General features: G+C 55.2%; 1 protein-coding gene across 2 annotated transcripts in view; it reads left to right on the top strand.

Annotated features, from left to right (window-relative positions):
- The window catches only part of PHACTR3 (phosphatase and actin regulator 3), a 158333-nt gene that overhangs the window by 134787 nt on the left and 5654 nt on the right, over nt 1–17892 (top strand). For both annotated transcript variants that reach the window (XM_074318348.1, XM_074318349.1), the window contains exon 9: nt 14384–14439. In XM_074318348.1, coding sequence (XP_074174449.1) covers nt 14384–14439 — 56 coding nt within the window. The remainder of the gene's footprint in view (nt 1–14383; nt 14440–17892) is intronic.

Genomic DNA, 17892 nt, shown 5'->3' with positions numbered 1-17892 from the left:
GGTGGGAGCTGATGACCGAGTCCCCCAGCGTGGAAGGTGGTTGGGGGAGCTAGTGAAAATATCCAGAAAGAGATTCTCGGCTGCGCACGGGCTGGGGAAACGTGGATGGGGGTTCCAATCCCAGCCTTCCTGTCACAGCTGTGTGACTTTGGGCACACACCACCATCTCGAGTGTCCCTCCTGTTTGTAAAATGGAGGCCATGGCAGTGCTGTCCTCTCTGGGGGTCCTTCGGAAAGTTCCCGCTTAGTCCCTGTCAGAACACAAAGAAGCCTGCGCCTGGCAGGGGGCGCTCAGGGGCAGTTCTGGCTGTGGCCGGGTGCCCTCCTGGGCGAGTTGTCACCTGTACAGGGGGAGGGGGCCGCCCAGCAGGCCTCAGTAAGGATGAGCTGAGCTCTGCTGTGTGGACAACTCCTGCTGTGCCAAAGGAGCCAGCGGCCGCGTCATCCTGTCCCAATGGTTCTTTTTTGTGACCATTGTGTGATTTGCCTGGGGACAGAGGAGCTGGGCACGTGCTGCCTGAGTGATGCACGAGCCTTCCATTAACTCTCCTGTGGGAGTGCTGTGCTCTGGGACCCATCGCACTGAAACGAGCTGATTAATACTCAGTAGTGACAGGAGCTGGTACTTAGCATGTTAACACAGGCATTAAATGATCCTTGCGCCGTCCTTCTGTACATTTTGTTCTGCTGCATCCAGAACAGGCTGCCACCACTCAGGCCTCCACGAAAACAAGTTCCTGGAGGAAAAAAGCATTGTGTGCCGCTGCTCCCAGCCCCCACGGTCGCCTTGACATCTGCAGAATTTGAAGGAGGAAGCGTGCCACTTTTGAGCATGGAGGGATGAGGTTGGCACAGCTTATCGTGGCATGGCTGGACCCCCAAACATTAGCCTTGGTCTCTTCTTTCTGCTGAAGCTGCAAGGAAAGCTGGGGGCGTGGAGTAGGGTCTTAGTATAGAAACCTTTCTTTTAGAGGCTTACAAAAAAAGAAAAAAAAAGTAATTGCCAGAAGGGAAGCCATCCCTTTGGGAAATATTGAAGCTTCATTGCTGGGAGTTGGGGATTGCATACTAACAACTGACCTTCAATAAATATTTACTGACTTCCCTCCTCCTGAGCTGTGCTGGGGGGGACCCAGCTTGTCCGAGAGCCTCCAACCCAGCCCCGCAGGCTTCATCCAAGATGAGGGACCAAGAAATGTGGTTTTAATAATGGTCCTTGCTAACATTTATGCAGCGTCTTCTGTGTACCAGCTTCCTGCTGGGTGCTTCCTGCATGTCGTCTCCTTGAAGCCTCACAAGAGCTCTCTGGAGTAGATACTCTTAATGGTCCTATTTTAGAAGAGGAAAACTTGGTTCAGAGCAGTGGGTCACTTGCCCACAGTCACACAGCAGCCGACATAGAGAGGGTAACTGGTCATGTGAGCCACACCAGTTCCCACACCTGACTGTGTATCCAGATCACCAGGGAACTTTGTGAAAACAGATTCCCAGCCCCCACTCGAGATATCTTGAGTAGGAATCTGTATTTTTACAGAGTTTGTCTCTCCCACGTGTCACTGCCCACCCTATGCTACACTGTGTCGCCTTCCTTAGGACCTTGGAAGACTGTTCTCTGAGGCTTCAGGATTCAAATAAGCTGTGCTTCTGTATAACAGCTGCCTGTTAGTATCTTAAGGAGAATGTACATTTTGTAATTCATTGTGTTTCCCCTTTTGCTTTGGCCACCAAGAAGCTAAGAGCCAGGTGTGGCAACTGTATTGTGTCACTCTGGGTGGGTGTCTGTGTTTGACCTTCTGTCATAGGCCCTTTGCCTCAATTTCCACATCTCTTTGTTTTATCTTTATGGGGTATATTTTTCTATACATGATTTCAAATCCATTTCTAGAGTTTACTATAGAAATGTAAGTAAACATACCCATTTTTTATGCAGGCCCTCTTAGCAGAGGTGAGATTTTGCCACCTGACGTCATGTCAGAGGGTTTTCATCCTGCTACACGGTATTCAAATATTCATTTTTAAAAGTGGTCAAGTATCTCAGGAGTGGACACGTGTCCAGCTTTTGCTCCCACCCTCAGCAGATTTTAGATGCCTCAAGATCTGGAAAAATAAACCTGCAATGCTCATTTTCACACGGCAGTATTTTCCTTTTTATGGATCATTTTCCTGAGCTACATTTCCAGAAATGAGAAAAAAAAAAGAAAGAAAGAAAGAAAGCGGAGAGGAGGCGGGACAAACGCATTGAATTAGACCACGTCTGTATTCAAGGATGAAGACCAGCTGTGCAGGAGCAGTGAGACCCGAGGTCTGTGGGTGAAGCCGGCACCGGCGCTCAGGAGGGAGGAGCAAAACTTCTAAACAAACATACGGAAAAGAATTCAACTTCGCTAGCAACCACAGACCTAAAAATTCGTAGTAAGAAAGAACCTTTCACCCCAGTTAAAACAACAATAAAACGTTCCCATAATATTACCTTTAAATATTAAATACTTTTTAATAATGTCACTGTTAATGTAAATCATAACAAACTAAATAAGGATACTCAGCCCTGGTGACATGGTTTCCGTGCCATCCCTCACTGCTGGCAGCCACGTGACTCGAAAGTAATGGAGCAGTGAGTGTGTGTGGGGTCCTGGTGACAGTTTGCACATCTTGAGTGAGTGTCCCACTTCTGGGCATTTAAGTGAAAGACTTTAGAAGAAGGAGAAGAATGGTTAGTTCTGTGAAGGTTAATTCTGAGCCCCAGAGGAAACAGCGATGAATTTTTCTTGGGCGGTCAGGAGGTTCAGCTTAGCTGCTGGGGTGGGGTGGGGGGTGGTCAGGTCACTCTGGGAGCCCCAGGTGGACCCGGTGACTTCCCAGGTCTCGCCTACTTTGCTTTCGAGACCGTGTGGTGAGATGAAAAACCGGACGGCACCTGGGCTGCTTCTGTTCCCCACACATCACGCCCATGAGGTCGGCGCTGCGCTGCCCAATCTGACATGAGGCAGTGGGAACACACGGTAACGACGTGGCATGGTCCCCCGCTCCTGTGAGGGGTCAGCGTCCCCGGAGTCAGGCTGACCAGGGCCCAGCTGGGCTGTGTAGCCGTACTTAGGTGGTTAACCTCCAGTTTCCCCACCCTTGCTCCCTTGGGAGGGTGGTCCTGAGGCTGCCTGCCCCTCTGCGTCGTCCTTACGGGTGACATGGCCTCCGACCGCCCATAGTACACGCACCCCCTGAGCCTGGATGCTGACTTCCCAGGGGATCTTTGCCTGTAGGTCTCCATGCTTCAAGGCCTTGGGGGCACAAAGCGTCGCTGTGGGCGTGGCCTCAGCCCACCAGCTCCCCCTGCTGTCTATGGGGCCAACAGGACAGGACAGTGTGACAGCTGAGTTCAGAGAATGTCCATCATCTAGCTGTGCTCAGGTGAGGCAGGTCTGTCTTAGGTCCTAGGGACAGAACACGCTGACCTGTGGAGACCATGTTTACACTGAAGCTGCCGTCCAGGTGTCCGACTGAACACGGGCAGGACCAGCTGGCTGAGCTGCGTCCCGCGGGGCCTTTGTTCTGCTGTGGGTTTGTACCTGCGTGGCTGACAATTCTCATTTCCGGGGAAGTGCCTGCCGTAAATTTCAGATAAGTGGAACAGGGAGAACCAGCCTCTGAGGCCAGAATTCATGACAACATCAACCAGAGCAGCAGCACATGGGAAGGGCTGCCCCCTGACTGCCCCCAGGGCACCGGGCACAACTGCAGCCCTTGGCAGAGACTGTCATCCCTGCTCTGCAGAGGAGGAAACAGCACAGAGAGGTGAAGGTGTGTCCCAGAGTCTCACGGCGAGCAGCCAGACAGGAGGTTTGGGAGCCCTCCTCCCTAACCACTAGGCATCACCGCCTGATGCCACCAGATCCCGCTCTCATCTCTCACGCGAGCGCAGGAAACGCACGACATACTACGGCCAAGTCCAGTTTCTGGTCCGTGTCAGTGTGAATGAAGCAGTAATGTCCACACCCGCCAGGCTGGGCCCTGTGCCTGCTTCAGCGTCAGCAGCCCTGGATGGAACCTTTGTGTTCCACGTGATGTGGGACGCTGTACACGTGTCACCACCTCGATCCTTAAAACAAGCCTCTGACACCCATATCATAGCCCTTCATTGTGACCGGGGCCTCGCCACAGCCAGCCCCGGATGTTACTGTTATAATAACAATCATTATTGCTGTCCTTAAAAATTCATGCAAACTTTGCCTGCTACCCTGTGGTTTATCTGTGGTTGCTAGGACATAAGAGAATGTTTCAGGTTACTTACAGGGAGAAATCGAGACCACAGGAAAGCAGCCCTGGTTTCTCCTGCAGCATCAAATGCCCCTGTATACCTCTTGGGGTGCATACCCCCACTTACAGAGATTTCAGGTCCCTGCAACGTGCAGGTAGGTGCTGGGTACAGAGATGGTGCGGCATGGCCAGAAGTACACGATGCATCATTGTGTGTAGTAAAATATGGACACAGGTGGATGTGGGAAGGAAGGGAGATGCATAGTTGGCCGTGTCCCTGGCACTTATAGTGATGGTTCAACTCCTGAGCCTGGATGAGCTCACAGTAGGAGCATGTGGACTAGGTAGAGGAGACTCCACTGGTGGTTTTGAAATAATGGGGTGGCAGTGGCGAGCAGTGCCAGCTCAAGTTCAAGGGCACTGAAGGCCCGGCATGGAGTTCTGTTGGGTTTTCCTGTCATCAGTGATTCGTTTCCTACCACAGTGCCTTCCCTCTGGCTCCGCGTGACTTCTACGGATGGATGGCTGGTGAATGGTGGGTTGTTTTCCACTGACCACCGAGGACAGGACAGACTGCTGTGTGTTGGGGTTTAATGAGCCCCATCCATCTACTGGACATGGGTGGCATTAAATGCAACCCCCCAAAAATAGGTGGGCTTGAAACCCACTTTTCTTTGTTCTGGGAGCCTGTGGAGCTCACGCTAGTGGACTTACTGAATATTTTGGGGTTCTAGGTGGGGCACGTCAGGAGCCAGGCATTTCCCTTCGGGTGAAACAGGACATGGGGGAGGGGTGGGAGGCCAAGGTCGTCGTCAGGTCGCTGAGGAGGGCCTGGGCCTGAGCTTCTGCCTCACCCGCTGACCTGGGAACCGCAGCCCTGGGGTCACCGCTGGCCTCAGGGTCAGGGGAGCTCTCGAGCTGAAGCACATCCTTCCACGAGGATCGCATGAGACGTTCTCCCAGCACCAGCTCGACTGCACAACGGGAATCTCAGGGGCTGAACTTGGCCGCCTCGTCTATGAAAGCACATTCGTCGGCTCAGTCTTTGAAACTACCAGTGGGCCAGTCTCTACAAGGATTTTTAGGAAATGGAAGAAAGAATGTAGACGTACAGACTGATAAAGAACTCACTGTGCCCAAGGTCACTCTTGAACAGAAAACTGACTGCTGGGCCTCTTCAAGCGAAGTGCAGCTGTGCTGGGCGGGGTGCTATTTCAGCTGACAGTGGAGCAGGGCCAGCTCCCTACAGACCCTGTGGGTCCAGCCCAGGACACCCCGCCTCCGCCCCCGGCAGTGACCTGCTGGGGTGGTGAGCTCAAGATTCCTGCCACCTCCAGCTCTCCGCAGTCCCCTTGGGATTCTGAGCTCCCAGGAACAAAGACTCTTGGTGTTGGCAATTTCTCTGCTTTGCTTCCTTTCTGTGATGAAGCAGATTTACCTGACTTGCTTCCTCAGCCCTCCGGAGAGCCTTGGCGTCTTCCTGGGGCTTCCATCTCTGGTTAGACACCTCAGGGTACATTGAGATCAGGTCTGTTCTATCCAGATAAACCATCCCAGACCCTGAACTTGACGCCAACTGCCGGGTCCGCTGCTATGGGAAGGAGCCTGCCCCCAAGTATTACGAATGTCAAGAAGAATGCCAGGATTTACAAGGACACTTGCAAGGATTTGTTACAAAAATGCAAGAGGAGCTCGTGGGACAGGGCTGTGGGCGGGCCCTGTGGGGTGTTGTGGGGAGGATGGCGTGACCTCTGCCCCAGAGGGAGGACGCTGGGTGGCCCTGCACGGCCCGGGAGGCAGGCGAGGCCAGCCCCACAGAGCGGTGGCTGTAAAGTGTGCATCCTGCATGTTCTGCTTTAAGATGGAGGTAACTGAGCATCAGAAAACAGCACTTCCAAACCGGGGAATGTTTCACAAAACCTACGCTTCGGGGGACAGAACTATACACCTTGGTCTTTGGGGTAGAACTTGGGGTGAGCAGGGAGGGCTCCGTGGTCCCTGCAGGGCGAGCGCAGCCTCCCTTGTTTGGGTCACTGTGAAGCAAGCCCATGTCCTTTGTCCTTGGAGTCACTGCACAGGGTCAGCTGCTCTTTGTTTTTCTTGGTTGCTTGGGAATCTGTCCAAGAAGGTACAGCGTGTTTTGTAAGAAAATGCGAAACAATGTCAACCTCCCTTCAGTGTCAATAGACAGGATTCCCAAACCCAGAGGGGCAGGTGGTCTGGTGGGTCCGGAGGTCACCTGGTTGGGAGTTGTGGACTGAGTGAGCCCAGGTGAGTGACTCGACCTGTCGGAGCCAGCGAGACAGGTGTTTGCAGGGAGTGAATCCGCTGGCCCTGCTTTCCCCAGGATCGGGGCTTAACTGGTGCAAGCGGTAGTCACAGTAATACTGATGCAATGATGGCTCAGTAACGTTTGTGACATTCATGTTATGTGCCACGGACGGTGCTTTGCCTGCATTCACTCAAGCCTAAGCTCTAAGTGCTCAGAGAGGTTCGCTGAGATGTACAGTCACGCGGCTGGTAGGCGATGGACTGAGATTGGACTCAGGCCGGCCGGCTGGCTCTGGACACGAGGCCTGGAACTACCCTGCTCCATGGAGTAGTTGTAGACAGTCAGGCCTGGCATAGTTGTCCCACAGTCACAGACGCCTCGGGCTCCTCTCCCTTCCTGCTCAATTATCCTCACGCTGGCATTTGCCCTCCAGGCATCCCACTGCAGCCCCAAAGGTGCACACATGGCAGCTGAGACAGCTCTTCAGGAAGGTTCTCCCCAGCAGCTCCTCACATCGCTCCCGGGTCAGAGCCTGTTCGCATGGCCATGCTTTGCTGGAACAGAGGCTGCACTGCGTGCAATCAGCTTTCCGGTGCTGCTTAAGGACAGAGTGGACACTGGGTAGACTAGCAGTGTCTGCTCTTGTAGGTGTTCAGATTAGTTCTGTGGAGACATATGGAAGGGAAAAGGAAGACCTGAACAAACAGATGGGTGCGTGAATGAAGACATTCCCGTTGGGTGGCGGTGATTTCTAAAGTCTGTTCGGAGGCGTGTACGTGGAGCCCCTGGTGGGCCCAGGGAGCACCCCCTGGCAGTTTATATGTGCCCCCTGTCCCCGACTGTCCAGTGCTGGGCCAAGGGGCTGCTGGCAGGTGGCAGGAAGCTGGGAAGGAGGAGCAGGGAGAGGGTAACTGAGGGGTCTCTGGGGTGCCGTGGACAGATAGGCTGCCCCCTTCTCAGGGGTACCCTCCCCCACAGCATTTCAGTTCAAGGACAGACACTTCTGAGCCAGCCTCGCTCCTGGGCCCTGGGAGAGGAGAAAGGAACCAAATGGATGCAGGCACTGCCTTCAGGACCAGGGGGCTGGGAGTGAGGTCCAGTAAGAGAGTGTGACGTGCACCCCGGATGTGGTGGGGGGCACAGGAAGTGCTCCTAGCATGCTGGAGTGCCCAAGGTGCAGTGGGGGTCCTGGGTTCCCTCCTGGGGCTCCTAACCTCTCCTCTCTGGGCTGGTGAGCGTCAGGCACTCCTCAATGGCACTGAGGACCTCTCTGTCCTGTCGGAGCCATTTGGTGTGTAGGGTGGTGCTGTTTCTTCTCTAAAATCAAGGACAGATGAAAGTGGAGGTGGTGCTTCTCTCTGCCTGGGCATTTCGCTGTCTGGTGTTCGCTTGCTCACTGCAGTGTGGCTGGGCCCCTGCCCTGGGCCGCAAGTGCCCCTCAGACTTGCTGAGGAGGGAGGGGTGGGGACCCTGAGAGGCAGCCCAGGGGATGAGCATCTCGGTGGAGGAGGGGCCGGGGGTCCAGGGACCTGGGGAGCTGCGGGCTGCTCAGACTCCCTGACCTGGCGGCTGAAGAGAGGAGCGCAGTGGGGCTGGCCCGGGAGACCCTCCCCAGGCAGGTGGGGTTGGGAAGCCTGGCAGGGGATTGCCTGGGCAAGAGCTCACAGGTGAGAAATGCAGTGTCTGCAGCAGGACGGTCACCAGGTGCCACTGGGGTAGTGCGTGAGGAAGGTGGCGGCCAGGCAGGGTTGGCACCCAGCCGCTGCTGCAGAAACGTCTGTGCCCAGTCGACCAGGGTCTCACTGCCAGGGCGCAGGCCATGGGGAGCATTACGGGGTGTTTCAGTTTGTAAAAGCTGAATAAGGGGATTATGTACGTGGTAAAAACAGGCAGTAGCCTCAGCCCCACCTACCCCTCTGCCCAGATGCAGCTGCTGGGTTACAAACTGAGTTGTTTGCAGCCACTCAGAAGCCATTTGACACTAGTAGAAACTGCCACCACAATGGTAAGTAGCGTTCACTCACCTGTGTACTGAGTGGATTCCATGGCCCTGCACGGCAGAGCCTGTCACCTGCAGGGGATCACAGTCCCCTCAGGGGACTCGCTCTCCTCTCCGTCGCACCTCACCCAGGCCCTGGGCCTCTTCCACACTCTATGCCTCCTTTCAGAAATAGCATTAGATAGGGCTGGGCGTCAGGTTGAGTAATTTCCTCTGCTCTACCTGGCTGAGAGAATAAAGAGAAAGTGCCTCTCAGCGGCCATGTCCACCTCCCACAGGGTCACCCTGTTTTCCTGGGTGACCCACGGGAAGGCCTGCAGACCCAGACCGCAGCAGCAGAGGAGACAGGGAGGGGCTGTAGAGGCAGGTGCTCAGTGCTCAGGTGCAGTTGGCGCTGTGCCCACAGGGCTCCATGTGCATCGCTCCTGTATTCTGACCATAAACTTGGGAGGCAGCATTGCCTCTCTGCTTCCAGGCACAGGGAGGGACTGCTGCCCTGGAAGTGCTGGGCTGGGAGAACCCCAGAGCTGCCCCTGCCCTGGAGGGAGCCTAGGAGGCTGGCCCCCAGGGTGACCGCAGAGAGCCTTTGGCTGGAACACGTCTCACAGGTGCTCGTGGGGTAGCACACCTGCCTGGAGGTCAGGCAGCCCACGGCGGCAGTAAAGGAAGGGCCCCCCGTTCAAGCCTGCAGGGCCCCTCAGAGGAGGTGAGGTGGCTGCCCCAGAACTCAGGGTGGGAGCAGCATCCCTTTGACCCTCGGTGAACTTGGTTGTTGCAGTGACAGTACTTCTGCATTTTGGGGCAGGACAGCAGGTCTGGTGTCCCAGCAGTCGAGGGCACGTACTAGGCAGGGAGGACTCGCCCCACTCCACCTGGCTTTCACTGACCCTTGGCCCCTCACGCAGGTGCAGAGCCTGTTACGATGACCTACGTGCGCTGTGGCACCCACGTGACTCGCAGTTTCAACACAGGGGCGCTTCCCCTGAGTGCGGACGCCTTGGACATTGACAGAAGCATGTCCTTGTTTCTGTCAGAACCTGACCAACAATTGTTCATTTTGGGGAGCGGCTCCCCCACAGTAGCGTCTCTCGGAGCCGGTGAATGACCAGTAGGGGACTCCTGCCTTGGTAGCCGATGGCACCACGGTGATTGTTTCATGTCGGTCTGGGCAGTTGACACCTTTACTACGTCACCTAATGTGCTCGTGTCTGAACACTTACGGATTGACTGTGTCATTTGATTAGAACTGACCTTCCTTCCTCCTTTATGTTGCAGCTAGGACACTGCATTGGTTTTTAAGATAACGTGTGTGGGAGGATGGAGTGCAGGGCGTGGTACAGACCGTTGTTGCACAGCGCGTGTGGGGTGTGATGGGAGGAGGATGTCTGTGCCCGAGGGGGCAGTGTAAGCAGCGAGGGGCCCACAGAGGCTGTCACACATGTCCAGGTGAGAGGCTGGTGGCTTGGGTCACGTGGGGATGGGGATGGAGAGGCAGATGCATGTAAGAGGTGTCGGCAAGTAGAACCCAGCATGTGGGGGTTCCTGGGGGCTGAGGGTTAGGAGCAAAAGGGCAAAGGGTCATCAGGGGTCTAGAATGAGTGACTGGATAATGGCCAGTGCCACTCTCTATGACAGGGACACCGGAAGATGAGCAGTGTGAGGAGGTGGGCTCTGGACGAGTGCATGTTGAGTGCCTGGGGTCACGAGATGCTGTGACGGGGCTGCCGCTTGGGGGACCTGCAACCAGTGCCTCCCCACATGAGCCCTAAGTGGGCTGGTATTGGTACTTGCGGGGTGACTGAGGACAGAGGGGACTGCTGCCGGACTAGCTTCACCCCAGTCTGCAGCCTATCCCTGGTCTTTCTGTGGCCTCATGTTCCTGTCACACCCTGGAGAGGTGTCCCCTCCCTGACCTCCTCTCCCGGGCCTGCCCACATGTCCATGGTTATCTGCTGGCCCTGACAGCGCCCCACGGGAACCCCGTGCCCAGCACGCAGGAATTGCTGTTGAATGGCAATGAAGGCACCGCCCTGGGGAAATCCCGTCCCAGGCGGGGACGCCAGCATTCTCCCGTGACTCAAGACTGGTGGTGGAGCAGGCTCAGTGCTCCCAGGAAGGCGCTTGCAGAATAGCCAGCGTCCCCGTGGGCGCGGATCTGTCTATTCAGCAACTGCAGCTTTGCGCTCCAAGGCTTTCTGCTTGGTTGGCAGGAATTCTTCTGGATTCCTGCTCCACGCTGGGGTGACTTCAGACCTGAGCCGTGGTGGGAGTGGACAGGTGGGGCGATGCCGGCGGCTGGGGCCAAGTGTGGGCAGTGGAGCTTCCCTTCGCTTCTTGGAATCTCCCGCGGCTACTAACGCTTGCTGGTGCTGTGGCCATCCTGTGTGCGAGGAGGGGGCCAGCAAGGAGTAGGACAAGCCAGCAAGCGCCTGTGTGTGGCCCACGGCGCTGGTCTCCACCTGTTCCTCTCCATCTTTCATCCCCGCTCACTGGCCGGTCTCTCCCATCCCCAGGCATTACCCACGCTCACAGCACAGGGTCAGGTGGGAAGCAGGGCTCACTACAGATCCATTCGTGAGGGAGGCAGGAGGGCTTGGAAGCCCCGAGGGGTCAGTGGTGTGGGTGGGTTCCCACGTCCCTACAGCCTGGGGCCCCTCCACAGGGGCCACCCGCTCGCCCTGCCCCTTCCAGGCGTTCCATGCCTTTCCCTTCTGTTCCCCAGGGCCTTCCACGCATTGCTGGTCCCCAGGCCGCTGTACCCCCATCTCTCCTGTGAGCACAGGTGGGGCGTCTCTCCTGACATTTCTTTTCTCAGTGTCACTCCCGCCTCACAAGGCACTGGAATGAGCTACATACTCCGGCCTCCTCAAGGAGGAGAGTCAAAAATAGACTGGCTTCCCCAGCTCCGGGCGACACCTGCACGTCATCGTCACCACAGCAGCACTGTTTTCTGAATCAGGAGAGGGAGCAGCTGTGGGTGGGAGCTGGGGAATCCCTCAGGATGCTGAGCCCTGCCTGGCCCGCTCCCCGAGGCCCGGGGCCCCTCAGCTCCCACAGCGCAGCCTCCCTGGGCCGTGTGCCCACAGGTCCTGGCGACCCCTTGCTGTGAGGTGCCAAAACGAGGATTCTCTGGCAGCACCGGCCCTGGGCCGCCCGGGCACGCTGCACAGTGTGGGTGAGGGGCCGCGGGCATGCGTTTGCTCCTTCCTGCCACTCACACCTGCCTGTGTGGGCTCCAGGGTCTGTGGGCAGTGAGACCTGATCACGTGGCCTCTCTGTGCGTCGATGGTCTCGTCTGTACAGGAGGCACAGTCGTGCTGTGTGCGTGACGTGACAGTAGGGTTGTGGTCATCCCATCCCGCATGGAGTCAGCTGAGTTTCAGGGAGCAAGTGGACGAAATGTTATGTTTTATATACAGAGGAGGCCAAAAAAATGTATACACATTTTAAGAAAAAAAAAACTATTAAAATTGTCATACTCAATATAAACCGATAACAAAAGATGAATACAAGTCACATTTGACCTCTGCAATGACAAGAGGTGCTCAAAGTGGATCCCATCAGCGTAATTTTAATAGTTTTTTCTTTCTTAAAATGTGTGTACATTCCTTTGGCACCCTCTGTATGTGCCGTCTGCCATGTGTGGATTTGGAGTTTGCAGTGTTCTTAGGCTAGGGTGAGTAGTGTCCCGTCATCTTTGATATTTCAGGGGGCCCTTCACTGCTCGCAGGCCTGGGACGCCTGTCCTTCCTGTCTGATGAGGGCTCCTGGCCACGGGCAGGCTGTGTGTCCTGGTAGCAGGTTCTGCTCTATTCTTCCTTGGGTAGCAATCTGAGGAGTCCAGACAGTGCTTATGAATGCACACCCAAAGCTGGCACACCCAAAGCTGGCACACCCTTGCCCCCACCCTGTCCAGCTCTCTTGCTGGTGGTTGTGCACACACCTCCATTCAGGCTCCATGGCTCTTGCAGGATTTCTTCCAACCTCAGGACCTTTGCACGTGCTCTCCCCACTGCCTCCTGAGTTCTTCCCTCCCTTCCTTGCTTAGCGGTCCCCACTTATCCTTTGGATCTCTACTAAAGCATCACCCTCCAGGCAGCCGTCCCATCCAGATCAACCCACCTACCCAGGCTTTTATAGCGCTGTTGGGTCCTTCCTCCTAGCACCGCTCCTCACAGACTGGTGCCTCCCTCCTCAGGTGGCCCTGGCTGATCAGCTAACAGTCACTGGGCACCAGGTTCTGCCCCTGTGGGCTGTCCACTACTGTGACAGTGTCCTCTTCCATGGAGCCTGCCTTGATGACTGCCCTACCCCCCCCCCCCCCCCATCTTCAAGCCTAGCTTGGAAGCAGTTACTAGTAGGAGGCACTGTGTCTGAGAGGTGTGATCCTCCCCTGGCTGGCTCCTCCTTTTCATGGGGTCTCAGCAGCAATGGCTCTCCCCTAAATTTCCCTGCCTCTTCACTGATCCCTCACTCCTCGCCCCCATTTATTTCCTCCACACATTGGCCGCTTTCTGGGTTGGTTTTGTTCATTTGTTGACTGTCTGCCTTCCTCGATAGACTGTGAGCTTTCCAAGGGCAGGACAGGCTTCTCTTGGCTACACTGTGTCCTGGGGCTTGGGACATTGCCTGGTAGAGTCATTTATGGGGTTGAGTGAATGAACGGCATTTGGCGACCTGACCAGGCTGAGTAGTCCCGCCCACTGAGCTGGGTTTTGTGCCTGTGGCTTGGAACAAACAGGTGGGGAGGCCCCTCCCAGCCAGGAGTTGTCAGGGAGCCCCAACAGCAAGTCAGGTTGTTGAAGCAGCCACCCACGGAGCCAGCAGACACACAAAGCCCGCCCCCAGGGGACAGAAGAGCAAACTGTCCTGTTTGGGGGTGGAGGGAGGAGCAGCAGAGCCTTGGGGACGCCCCGGCTTTGTGTTTGGACAGGGATTATAAATAGGAGACAAATATTGCTGGAGGCAGCGTCCTCTTTGGGACAAAGTACTGGGCCCCGTTCTGGGTGTGCCACCACTCAGCTTTGTCCGTGGTCTCCCTGCAAGGAGCTGAAAGATCCGGAACTGGGGCGGGTTCCGGCTGTGACCCAAGGATAACATTATTGGAGTTATAAAAATAATTGGAGCTTGGCATTAATTATGTCTAATTATGCCTCACTCTCCAGACAAGCCTTTCGTTTATTTCTGTATTTTGGGGGCTGCATCCTCCATCGCCCTCAATAAGAAGCCATTTGAGAGGAAATAATGATTTGTCTTTATATCGCAGGAACGCGGGGTCTGGGCTGGGTGCGTGGCGCTGGCTCCGCGCGCGGAGGAGATTCCCGTGTGTGACCCGCGCTCGCTCGCTGGGGCTGCGGGCTCAGTGCAGGGAGGCGGGGCGCCCTCAGTCACGCTGCCTCCGCAGGAGGCTGGTTCAGCGGCAGGAGCAGCGGGAGCAGGGCAGGTGTCAAGGCACCTACGCCAAGGTCCCCAGCTCTGGACGCAGAAGCTGAGGCTGGGGCGTCCCTCCCTCCGCCTGGGCAGGCAGCGTTTCCTGAGCAGATCTCTGTGCTGCTCAAACGCGGCCCCGGGGACCTTCAGGACCTGACAGGCTGGGCGGCTGAGCGCAGACCTGGACATGAGGAGCCGCCCATGGAGAGGGGGCAGGCGCGCTGCCCGGTGACAGTGGGGACCTCCCTCCCGTGGGGGGGTCTGACTCGCCCTGCCAGCAAGAGGCGGCCACCAGAGGTCCCCTTCGTCTCCTGCAGCTTTTGGGGAGCGATCCTGAGGGGTGCTACAGCCACTTCTGACCTTGCAGACCCTGAGTGCAATTTGCAAGCAGCCACCATGGTGCAAAATGTAATTCTAGTGTTTTTCCGCAGACGGCTAAGCCAAAGACCTGCCGTGGAGGAACTGGAGAGAAGAAACATCTTGAAACGTGAGTAGCTGGGGATCCCTCTGGGTGTCCCCGCACGTGTGCTGAGGCTGTGGCTGTGGCTGGAACAGTACCTGTGGGCAGTTTCGCCCTGGTGCCCTCCCTTCTCACAGCCCAGCCCCCTTCTGTGTCCCCAGTGAGTCTGAGCAGCTGAGCAATTCTGAAAGTGAGCCCTAAAGGAAAGTTGCTACACCCAGAAACACCCACCTTTAAAATATAGGGTGGAAAAGCTGTCCGCCTGGCACAGTGGAAGATGTCCCCATCTTCAGGGTTCTTCAATTAGTCAGCCCTAATTAGTAGATCTAAGGGAAATGCACCTTTATTACATATAGTTTTTTGCCATGTGGGTTTTGAGCAGGTTTCCTTGGCAGTTTTGGATGGGGCCTCTCGATGGCCGCAGACGACACAGGCTCGGTGTGGACAGGGTCATAAACCCCCTCCATAAAACCTGGAGGGCATAAAGCAGGCAGCTTTATCTGGATCAGTGAGGCATGATTCTGGGCACTCCCCTCCCAGCATCATACCCGCCCACTGGGTGTCCCCAGTTAGGTATGTGGTGACAGTAAGTGCTGGGTGGACACAGGTGTCCACACGTAGCCTCCACTGTCTAGAAAACACTGTTCCATCTCATTAAAGTCATCCATGACTTGGGAGGTAAACCCCTTTGAAAGTGTTTTTCAGCTGGTCCTTATGTAGCTGGTCAATAGACTTCAGTTTTCAAAAGATTTTCTGCAAAAAGTGTCTTCTAAGGGCCTAGATTTTAAAAGTATTTTCATTCCTTTTCCTTTTTCTGTGGTGAACACTGTGGACATTCTCTGGCTTTGGTTTTTTATTCTGTGAACATCTTTTTACAAAGTTACGAGGCGGACTCTGTGGGAAAGCAGCCCGCAGAGCGCGTGCCCTGGGTGCTGGGTGCTGGCTGATTTCCTCCCCTCGCCTTGCCTCGATGCCTTCCTAAGTGCCTCAGACAATCCCCTCCTTATCGACTGTTGGAAATAGCCCTCAGATTAAGAATTGTTTTACCTTTTAAACTTAAGATACGGAGACTACTATTCTGTATTGTGTGAATGAGGCCTTGTCTGAGAATTTAAAAAAAGGCTTTTTGTTGATAACATGCTTCATCAAGTTGGCAGATGGAAAAGTCAGGCCATGTTACCAAATATTTGAATTTTAGCAAATGAAGTCACTAATTTCTAAAGCTTCAAAGTCACAGATGTCCTGAAAATAGTCTCCATGACATGAATGTGGGGCTTGGAGTGGCCTGCTCCCCGTGGCTGGCAGAGGCCTTTCCCCTGGGATTGGCTCCTCCTGGCTGTGGCGGACAGACGGCCAGGTCCCCCCACCTGCAGCCCTCCCGATTCTGTTAGTCTTTGCAAGTAAAGGCAGAAGCCTTGAAACAGACCCGGTGCTTGGTGAGTGGACATGGCCAGCGTTGACGGCCTGACTGCACTCACCTGCTGCACAAATGGGAAACCGTTTGCTCCGTGTGTTCACGGTAGCCCCTTCCTTGCCACTGAAGCAGTCAGGTGTGTCCCCCGCCCAGAAGCCTGTTGGGTGCCCTGGGTGGGAGAGCCCGAGACTTTCAGGGCAGTGTGTGGTGGGTGTTTTTTGTTCTGATCTGTGGGGATGAGAATGGGTGACCACTTACAGTCTGTGTAGATCTGCGGGCCCTTGATACAGGCTTCCAACACCCCTGCTCTACTGCTCTTGTTTATAATCCACTCTGAGAATGTCCTCACATTGCGTTTGCCCCCCTTCGCGTGGGGAGCTCACGACTAATTGCAGTCGTGTCTGATGAGCGCTCAGCACCAGGCCTGTGTATTCATGGATACGAGAGCAAGAGACACCGCGGCCCCTCTGTGTGATGACGTGAAAAATGCTGACTCTGTGTCTGGCCCACTCGGTGTCAGGCGCCCTACTCAGCGCTTGGTTATGTTCCCTCCCTTCATCACTATAGCAGTCAGGACGTCTGCTGTCCCCATTTCCCTGGGGAGGAGGCCAGGGCTTAGTCAGGTCACAGGGCTTTTTAACATGACGCTTGGCAAAGGGGCAGAGCTGAAGTACATGCCCAGGTTGCCTGGCCCCCTCATGGTGACCTCGCCCCTGCACGGGAGCAGTCATATATATTCCTCATGATTTGTGGAGCCTCGAGTATGGCTGGCCACGTGCCTGGCACTGTTTCCAGAAAATCTGGGCATGGAGGTGCTGCTCAGGGTTCCCTTGGCTTGTAAAAGGCACAGGGTTTTCTGGGTCTGGGACAAGACACCCACTCACCCATCGCTGAGGGGAGCTCCGAGCTCCCAGGTAGGACGTCTTGGAGGCAGCGCCCCACAGAGCACCTGGCCCAGAGGAGGACCTGCTGGGCGCTTTCCGGGACAGCTCCCAAGGCACCTGTGCCCACATGACCTCGGTAGTGATGCTGACCTCATCCGTGATTGGAGGAAAGCAAGGTCTGGTTTCAGTGTTTCCACATGGAGGCTGGACTTGCCATGTCCCTGGCCTGTTCGTAGGAAACCTGAGAAGTGAGTGTCCTGTCATCACTCAAACCCTCGTGGTTGGCCTTAGACGCGACACTCTCGCAATTTTGTTTTCTGATTGTTATCAGCTTTCTGACTACAGCTTAGAAATGCGTCCTTCCGGTATGTCACTTGCATTTAGAACCAAGAGCATAATCGGATTTCATCTCCTTTTCTAAAACGCGAGCTGAATCTTTTTTAAAGGAAAAACAAAATTGCTGAGAGAGCAAGGGCTAGAATGTGAAACACCCACGCGCCCAGTCCAAGGTGCATGGATGTTTGAAACGTTTTCCATAAAGGCAGATAGTGTGAAACTGTGAGACATGCGAGCAGCAGGATTTCCCTCCCGGCCCTAGGAGTGCTGAGGCAGGGCCCTTCCCAGGGATGGAGTGTGTTTCGTCAGGTCAGGGCGCTGAGGCTTTATTTAGCAGCAGAGCACTAGAAATAGGGCTTTCATTATCTCGTATCCTAGGGCCAGGATGGATTTTACGCTGCATCTCGCATTCTGCTCTATTTTTAGCTCCCGAGTGTAGGTGTGAGCACGGCTGGAAGGTTCAGTCACAACTCACCAGGCAAAGCCCGACTGGGGGAGAGACGCAGCCCCGCTAAGGCACATCGTGTCCGTGTTCTTTCTTCTGCCACACAGTCCCCTGGGCTCCTGAGTGTCTGCACTGGAAATAGTCCCCGAAAATATCAGTTCGGGGCCAGAATCGGAACAGGGTGTTTTTGATCTTATGGTGGTTGGCTAAAAGGATGTATACCTATTAAATGGGGAAAAAAGCAAGCAGTGACTATTCTGTGAATATTCACTCTTATGTATATCTGAACATACATATTATATAAAACGGATCCCAATGTACCTGTGTTTGTTTGCCATCTATGTTCCCAGAGGTAAATACACCCATAGAGGTGAGACATTCGATTGGAGAGGAGAGAGGTC

Source organism: Rhinolophus sinicus, linkage group LG13, assembly GCF_036562045.2.
Source record: "Rhinolophus sinicus isolate RSC01 linkage group LG13, ASM3656204v1, whole genome shotgun sequence".
NCBI classification, from domain to species: Eukaryota; Metazoa; Chordata; class Mammalia; order Chiroptera; family Rhinolophidae; genus Rhinolophus; species Rhinolophus sinicus.
The sequence above is the reverse complement of the archived record's forward strand: the minus strand, read 5'-3'. Positions and strand labels throughout refer to the sequence as shown.